Raw genomic sequence first — 8,956 nt, 5'->3', positions numbered from 1 at the left:
GGAAGGGGAGGGGTGGGGAGAGGAATGATGAGGAAGATGGTCTGACCCAAGCACCTCCCCCCGCTTCCCCCCCAAGCACACCCATCTGTGCCTGCCCCGGAAGAGGATCCGGATGGAGGGTGGGGGTGGGCGCCCCCTCCCCCCGGGGCTGGGCCAGTGCCCCAGGGGCCACAGGATGTAGCTTCAGGCATCACAGAGCCAGCACAATGGGGCCAGCAGGAGGGGCGACTGTCGGGAAGTGGTAGTGGTGCGGGGAGAGGGGCTCCAAGTCAAAACAAGCTGGTGACCCACTTCCACCCTATCGACTGGAAGGGCCCGAGACCCACAAACCCCAGAGGCCTCGGGGGGGGCGGGTGGGTCTGTCAGACTCTACAGAAGAGGGGGCGAGAGTGCCTGTATGGGGCGGGAAGGCCGAGCTTCTCAGGGTAATGGGCCCCTAGCCCACAGTCCCGTCCCACCCCACCCCACCTCCATACCCTTTGGGTTAAACTAACCCTGCCTCTCCACCCTTCCAACAGCCCCGGCCCCTCCTCTCTCAGGACTCACACGCCCTAGGAGGCCGTGCCCAGCGGGCACCGAGTGGGTTGAGATTTACATCCTGCCGCTGCCAGCTGCCTCTTTAATGGGCGGTGGTACGCAGGCCGCTGGGGCCGGGTGGCCAGGCGGGAGTGGCAGGCTGGGCCCTGCCCGAGTTGGGGTTTTGGGTGGAGGGGGGTGGAAGGCCGGGTTGCCCTGGGGGCCCCTCCCCGCCTGTACAGCGGCTTCCAGCTCCTCGACTCCCGCCCAGGGCCCCCGCCGGCTGGCTTTGGGTGGTGGCTGCCCTCCACCCCCAACCTGGTCACACCCTGTTATTAAGGAGAGGCGCCTGATCCCAGCAGCTTTGCTCCTCTGGCAAAGAGAGGAGGGGGGAGGAGGCGGTGGCGGCTGCAGCTGGGGCCGGGGCTGCTGTGGGACCGTCAATTCAAGAGCTCACGGGATCCTGGGAAAAACGTGCAGGAGTCTGTGGAGCCGGGACTGGACTGGGGGCACACCAGCAGCGGAGTACCGTGGGGGCTGTGGAATAGGGGATTGGGATGGTGGGGGGCGGGGGAGAGGAAGGAGGGTCATGCCCCAGAATCTCTCCCCAATCCCTGCCTGCCGCCCCTCCTCTCTGTGAGCCTCCCCCTCCCTCCCACCGCCCCCAGCTGCTAAGAAAGCAGCAGCAGCAGCTTCCTGCCAAGAGGGCTCAAGACAGGAAAAGCAAACCTGTCCAGACCGTTGTCACAGGTGGGGCCGCCCCCATAGGGGAGGGAGAATGGGCTTGCTGCTAGGCCAAGGCTACAGGAGTGGGAGGCAACAAGGGAGTGCACAGCCCCCACAGGAGACGGGAGGGTGGGAAGGCAAGTCGACTGAAGCTGGAGCTGGCATTCCTGAGTCGTACGGCGATGCGGCAGGCAGGATGCCTGCAACGGCCTGGAGATCAAGAACGCGAGGACAACTTCTTTTGGCCCCCACCCCCAATTTGGGCCCCTGCCAGGCTGCAGTGGGGTGGAAAGATGCCCCTCTGAGCCCCAGCAGCTAAGTGGCTGGTGGCCGGTTTCCATGGTGACCAGTGCAGCACCCAGCCCGCCCCCCCTCCCCCCAGGGCCCACACTGGGATCTCTGTGGGAACCTGGCCTAGAGCCACCTCATTCCCAACACACAAGCTCGTGGGCACTAGGGCTCCAGCCTCCATCCAGGTCTGAGCCCATCCTCCTGGGAACAGGGAAACAGTCACATGAGGGATCCCGGCACCTCTCCCAGGCTGGGAAAGCAAGCATCACCACCCTCTAGGGGTGAGGGACGGGAACAGCTGAGGTGGAGGCTGGGGAGGGAGACGATGGAAGAAGCGGGGGGAATGGAAACTTTGGTTCTAGGTGGAAACCGGGGGGGGGGGGGGGGCGCGATATCAGGGGGCAGGACAATCAATGGTATTTCCTGAGCGCTTAAGGGGTGCAGAGCACTGCACTGAGCACCTGGGGGAGTACAACAGGGTTCACAGACATGGCCCCTACTCACCAAGAACTTATAGTCTAGAGTGGAGATCCACGAGGCCATCACACTTGGGGCAAAAACAAGGGTCAGATCCCAGTCTCCGCTACAGAGGAAGTTAATCTCTAGATCCCTAAGCGCACACCATCTGCTCTGGGGGACCTACCTTGGTTGGGGTGGCCGGAGAGAAGCCGTTTCCAGGCCTGAAAGGAGGACGACCCACTCAGCAAGAGGTTAATCATTAAATGATGAGCTCAAGTCAAAAGAGGTGGGTTAGGAACACTGGGATAGTACAGAACTAAGGCCGATTGCATGAGAGGGTCCCATCTCCGTCACTTGGGGCTTTGACAAGCAGTGACTGACCCCTCACCCAGAGGGAGGTAAGGGGGATAAGGACAAAACCCCTTTTGGACCTCACAGGAGAAAGCAGGAAAAGCCAGGCTTCCTGATCCTTCCCTCCGCACCCCCCACCCCCCCACCCAACACATGCACAACCCCAAATCCAGGAATTTCAGGAGGCTCTGGGGGGGAGGTGGGATCAACCCCCCCCATATCTTGTCACCTAACCAGCAGGGGACTGCCCCCCCAAAAAAACCTGAGAGAGAGAATATGAGAATAAAGAGAGAAGGGATGTAGGAGTATTTCCAGACATTTTAATTAGCACTTGCTCGGCTCTCCCCCACCAAGCAGCTTCCCACGTGCGAGGCAGAACGCCTGACCTTTAAGAGAAAGCCACGGGCTCCGGAACAGGGAAGTCGGAACTGGCTCAAACAGACTCTGTGACTCCGGTTTAAGGCTTTTAATAAACTCCAAAGTGAGAAATCTCACACCAGAGACACTATTTTGGATTACTTGTCACCAAAAGAAAAGGGGCGGGGGGAGGAGAGAGAGGAGAGGAGCAAGAGAAGCTTGAGAAAATATCCTGGGTGGCAGAGCTGGAGAGTGAGTGAGTGATTGACAGCCTCTCCCTCCCACCCTCCTTTCCACCAGCCCTGCCCAGGGGAGGGGAAATGGAGACGAATCTCCGCTCCCCTGGGTGAAGGCGGGAGCTGCCGGCCTCAGATCGCCTGGAATCCTGAGCTGAGCCGCCAGAGTAGTGCCTGGATCCGGTTCAGCCCCACTTAGAAGGATGGCACTCACCTGGGTCCTTGCCAGTAAGGACTGTGTGAAGCAACTGTGAGAAAGGAGGAGGGCCCTGAGGCAAAGGCCCTGACCTTTCCCCCAGGGTCACGCTCTTCAGGAAGGCTGTAAGGTGGCCCATGGGGAGGGAATGGTGACCCCGGCCCAACCACCTAGCTCAGAGAACTGGAATGAAGGCACTCACTGGTGGTGGCCTCTCACAGATTACATGTGGGGAGCAGTAAGTGAGGAGTCATTACCTCCCAGTTCTCTTCTGAGGCTCACTAGCCACCCCTCAATAGTCTCAGCAAACCAGAGCGTGTCCCTTTGGGCCACCAGCCTGGCGGTTTGTTTTTTTTTTAAATGGTATCTGTTAAAAGCTTACTATGTGCCAGGTACTGTACTAAGCGCTGGGGTAGATACAAGGTAATCAGGTTGGACCCAATCTGTGTCCCTCATGGGGCTCACAGTCTCAATCCCCATTTTACAGATGAGGTAACTGAGGCCCAGAAGTGAAGGGACTCGTCCAAGATCACACAGCAGATGAGTGGCAGAGCTGAGATTAGAACCCAGATCCTTCTGACTCCTAGGCCTGTGCTCTATCTATATTGATTTTTGCAAGATGGGATTAGTTATTTAAGGAGAATGGTTGGTTCCTGCAGGATCTTCTCGGGGTGGGGGGGTGCAGGGAAGAGGTGGGTTTGAGGGTCTGGACTGGCTCCAGGGGTGTCCGCTGTTCTCTAGCCTTAGCCATCCTCCTGCAGCAGGACATTAACCCTGCCTGACCGACCAGACGTAATAACAACAGTAATAACAATACAGCAGTTGCAGGACTTGCTAAGAATTTACTATGTGCCAAGCACTGTACTGAGTGCTGGGGTAGAGAGAGACAAGATAATCAGGTTTGGACACACTCTCTGTCCCACATGAGGCTCAGAGTCTAAGTAGGAGGGTGAACAGGTACCGAATCCCCATTCTACAGATAAGGAAATGGAGCCCCAGGGAAGTGAGGTGACTCACCCAAGGTCACCCAGCAGGCAAGTGGCAGAGTAGGTACTAGAACCCAAGTCTTCTGATTCCCAAGCGTGGGGTCCTTCCACTAGACCACGCTCCTTCCTTTCACCCACTAGCCAATTTTCCAACACATCTGTGTTTGCGCGCACGCGTGCACACGTGTTCGAGGCAGGGATCTGCTATTCCAGTGGGGGAGAAGAGGCCGAGGGCCATGCTGGGGTGAAGCAGGCCCGGCCCTTTGTTTATGTGCTGAAGGGGAGGATGAGGAATCGAGCCTGGATCAGGTGACGAATGAAACCACAGAGAAAATGTTGGAACGGGGAGGGCTTCCTCATTTTTTTAATCAGGTGGGTCACTTCTCCATGGAAGCCTCTGCTTGGGTTGGGGACAAACACATGTGGCAGAGGAAATGGGCCCAGGAAATCCAAGTCTGACAGGTGGATCATGGCTGCCGGGCACCCAAGACTCGACTCCAACCCCACCACCCCCGGAGGAGGGGAGTCACCGGCTGGTGCGGAAACATGCTCAGTCAGACTCCAGATGAGTTTCAAGGATGGGTTTGAGGGTCAAACGCTTTTTTTTTTTCCTCCCCTTGGCCTATTAAAAACAAAACAAAACAAAAAACCCCCCTCAAATCCCAGCTATCAATCAAGGTGGGTGAGCTGGTCTGAGTCGCCCCCCAGTGGTCACAGCCTGCAATGGCAGGGACATGGGTTGGGGATAGGAAGAGGGTAGTGGGGTGCAGGGTGAGGATCCAGTGGATCTGGATATGCACTTAGGAAGCTCCCAAGGCCTGGAGGGCAAGAGCCTGCTGTCCTGATGCCACGGAAACAGTCACATCAGAATCCGGGCCTGAACTCCCCTTACCAGTCACTCTATTCCAGGGCTTTGACGATGGCTTCGTTGGCTTCTATTCTGATCAAGACCTCCGCCCGGGCGGCCTCGTCTGAAACCCCTGACAGCTCCGAGTTGGCCTTTTCCAAGTTGGATTTAGCGACCTGGAAATGAACTGTGTCACTCAAGAACCCCCTGCTTGGGGCAAAACCCCTCCCTCTCCCCAATCAAATTGGCAGCCCCCGATCCGGATCGTTTCCTGCCCCAGCTACAGAGAAAGGGGGGACGGAGAAGAGCACCAGCCACCCAACCCACCAGCTGGTCTAAAATGGCTTCCCATACCAACCCACTACCCCCCAACACCACCTGACTCTGGCCCAAAAGCATCAGCAGAGCCCGGAGCATCCCATCCCCTGGGGGCGGAGGTGAAGATTTTGGAGGAGCAGGAGGAAATTCCTGCTCCACACCCATTCCTCCCCACAATGAGATGGGCAGCTCTTGCAGACAGTTTCTCAGAAAACTGGCATTCCGGGCTAGGCACCCTTTTGCAGAGATGGTAAAATGAGCCATTAGGAAGGAGTCTGGCCCGGCGCCCAGCCTCCCTCAAGAGGCAAGCAGCCTTCCGATCAAAGCAAAGGCAATTTGGGCCGGGCCAGGTCCACAGCAGCAGAGCCCCCGACTCCTCCTCCCCCACCCCCACCTCGTGTGGTCGAGCTCTTTGGAGAGGCGGGGGTGGCCCCGCAGGCAGGCAGTTCTCGAGAAGGGTGAATCACCCTGCCGCTGCCCTTCCCCACAGTCGAAGGCTGGACCGGCAGAGAAAAATCACAGCCGCCTCCGCCAAGCAAGGGTGAGAGGAACACCAAGCAGAAGGGACACCCACCGCCAGGTCCAGCATGTCCAGAGACACTGCTTCTTCCGCCAGCAGCTGGACAGAGGAGTCCGCATTCACGGTCACTGAGCCGCTGCTCACTGCAGAGATCAATCGATCAGTGGGTTTTACCAAGTGCCTACTGTGTGCACAGCACTTGGACTAAGCACTTGGGAGAGCACAGCAGGGGCAAAAGACACGGGCCCTGAGCTCTTGGGCCTCACAGTCCAGTGGGGACGGTCACAACTGGTCAGTGGGGGGCGGGGGTGGGTGTAGGCAGGGAGTCGAGCTCAATGCCTACCCTCTCAAGATTTGGTCGGGGCCCCAAAGCCGAACTCTGGGAGTCCTGGCGTGTGTTAGGAACTGGAAACGGGACACTCGATGGGGTCCAAAGTCCACCTTGCCCTGGCCTAAGGAGTCCTGAAATGGCCGCAGGTGGAGAGAAGGCAGGTTGGGCTCTTCCAGTTTCAGCCCAAACCACCCTTTCACAGCTCCCTAGGTCAAGCTGAACCCAGGCAAGTTCCCAATTATGACGATGATAATAATAATAATGATTCAGTGATGATACATTCTCCCTTTAGCCTGGTGGGAATGACTTCCAGCTGCAGGTGAGCAGGCCAGGGACCAAATACCAGGGAATCCAGGGACACAGAACAAGCCTCTGCCCCTCCACGGCCCCTACCACCTACCAAAGTACTTGGTGGCTGTGCCATCCTCAGCGTGCACCGTGACCACGCCGGGTCTCAGCACCTGGAGGGTGGGGACATGAGCTGCCAGGATGCCAAAGGCCCCACTCTGGGTAGGTACATCCACCTGCTTCACGTTGGCACTGTTGAAATATACCTGGAAATGAAATGGCACCTGAGGTTTGCCCCCGCTGCTCCTCTTTCCAAGCCCTTCTTAAAAATTCACCTCCTCCAGGAGGTCTTCCTAGTTGAAGGTTCCTGGTGAAGACACCTCGGCACTCATGGACTGATCTATTTATTTCTTTGCTTTCGCCTATATTGTTTCTATCTACGCTCACACTCTTATTGTGGTGCACTCACCCATTCAGGTCTTTCTCCCTCAGGCTGGGGGCCCCTCAAGGGCAGGGCCCGCACCTTCAATTTCTGGGTCTGGGGGTGTCCAGTCCAGTACCATGCTCTGCACATAGCTGCCCCTCCATCGGCAACTGAAGCACCCCATTCCCCACCCCACTTTCCAGGGGTTTCGGGTGCCCACATTCTCCCCAAACCACAGCCCCAGGCCTGAAAGGCACCACCTGGGACTTGCCCAAGGTCACAGAGCAGGTAAGTAGCAGCGCCAGGGTTGGAACCCAGGTCCTCTGACTCCCAGGCCTGGGCTCTTTCCACTAGGTCAGTCTGTTTTCTTACAAGGTGCCTGGCAGGAGCACCTCCCAAGTATCCCTAGTGGACAGGGAGAGACTGTCCCTTTTGCAGCCTGCTCTCCCCCTCTAGACTGTAAGCTCACTGTGGGCAGCAGAGAGCAGGTCTACCAACTGTTGCATTGCACTCTCCCAAGTGCTCAATACAGTGCTCTGCACACAGGAAGTGCTCAATAAATATCACTGATTGATTGGCCACTGACCTTGGGCACCCATTTCTGTTGGCCTCAGTCTCTCTACCTGGAAAATGAGTGGCCTGAGCAAGTGGGGCCCGGTTCCGTGGTAGGGGAAGAAGTACGGTACTTATTAAGCGCTTCCTATGCGACAAGCATTGCTCTAAGCGCTGGGGTAGACACAAGCTAATCAGGTTGAAAACAGTCCCTGTCCCACATGGGGCTCATAGTCTCAATCCCCATTTTACAGACCAGGGAATTGGGGCACAGAGAAGTGAAGTGACTTGTCCAAGGTCATACGGCAGACAAGTGGCAGAGCCGGGCTTAGAATCCATGACTTTCTGACTCCCAGGCCCGGGCTCTATCCAAAAGAGGAAACCAGAGCACCGAGACTGGGGGCGGCGAGAGGCCGCGAAGCGGATGATGGCCCCCCTCGCCCCCCACACTAGTCCTAACTCCCCATCTCAGTGCTGGGCCCTATAAAAAATAAAATAAAATAAAAAATGTTGGTATTTGTTAAGCGCTTACTATGTGCAGAGCACTGTTCTAAGCGCTGGCGTGGATACAGGGTAATCAGGTTGTCCCTCGTGAAGCTCAGTCTTAATCCCCATTTTCCAGATGAGGTAACTGAGGCCCAGTGAAGTGACTTGCCCACAGTCACAAGCTGACAAGTGGCAGAGCCGGGTATCGAACCCATGACCTCTTAGTCCCAAACCCGGGCTCTTTCCACTGAGCCACGCTGCCCCGCCTAAAGTGACCCTCGTGTTTTTGGATGGTCACTGCACCAAGGGCAATGCCTCCTTCAGGGGCAAGGTGGGAGGGTCAGAGAGATAGGGTCTCCCTCGGGGGTCAGATCCCTACCCACTCTCCCCGTCTCCATTCCCCTCCCGGGCTTCTCTTCCCCCCGCCCCCCCGGATCCCCCCATGTCCCCCAAACCCCAGTCCCGCTCCCATCCCCGCCCCTCGAGCTCCCCAGCAGCCCCGACTCCGATGGACCGCGGCCTAACGGCGGGCCCCGAGCCCGACCTCACGTACCTGGGTGGGAGAGGCGAAAGTGAAGGACATCTGGTTGAGGCCGCCGGCCTGGGCGGCGGGGGCGGCCTCGGCGTACGAGCGGGCGAGCTGGATTAGGCGAAAGCCGGGGCGGCGGAGCACGGCGGACAGCATGGTCGAGGCTAGGGGCGACCCGAGGAAGCGAATGAAAACCCACGGCCTCGAAGGGGACAAGGACGAGCGGCAGGGCGGCGCGCGGATGCTTGGGAAATGGAGTCCGCCGGTGGGTGGGACAAGCTGCGCCTCCCAGAGGCGCGCATGCGCCACTTCGCGCATCCGGGCATCTTGGGAGTTGTAGTTTTCTGTCAGCGTTTCCTCCCCCTCATGCTTTGTCTTCAGTTTCCCTTTCGTAGCCCCGAGACGTCAAGGAGTTTTCATCCAGGCATGAGGTTTACGAGGTGTAATTTGAGCTGCAGAACCGGGCACGATCGAGGTGGAAGCCTGAGGGAAAGTTGATGGTCATAAGAGTACAACACCGTTGTGGTGGATGGAGCCCGGGGC

The 8,956-nt window shown here is 58.0% G+C and overlaps 1 protein-coding gene across 1 annotated transcript; it reads right to left on the bottom strand.

Moving 5' to 3' along the window:
- Positions 1-4,452: 4,452 nt before the first annotated feature.
- Positions 4,453-8,679, bottom strand: ATP5F1D (ATP synthase F1 subunit delta). The gene is made up of 5 exons (XM_003428853.4): positions 8,438-8,679; positions 6,535-6,688; positions 5,858-5,946; positions 5,011-5,141; positions 4,453-4,740 (listed from the first exon to the last, which is right to left on the bottom strand). The coding sequence occupies exons 1-4, from the start codon at positions 8,567-8,569 to the stop codon at positions 5,019-5,021; spliced, it is 498 nt and encodes a 165-aa protein (XP_003428901.1). The 5' UTR covers positions 8,570-8,679; the 3' UTR covers positions 4,453-4,740; positions 5,011-5,018.
- Positions 8,680-8,956: the final 277 nt, after the last annotated feature.

This window comes from Ornithorhynchus anatinus, chromosome X1, assembly GCF_004115215.2.
Source record: "Ornithorhynchus anatinus isolate Pmale09 chromosome X1, mOrnAna1.pri.v4, whole genome shotgun sequence".
In the NCBI taxonomy this organism is placed as follows: Eukaryota; Metazoa; Chordata; class Mammalia; order Monotremata; family Ornithorhynchidae; genus Ornithorhynchus; species Ornithorhynchus anatinus.
Note: the sequence above shows the minus strand (reverse complement) of the source record. Positions and strands in the feature narration are given on the sequence as shown.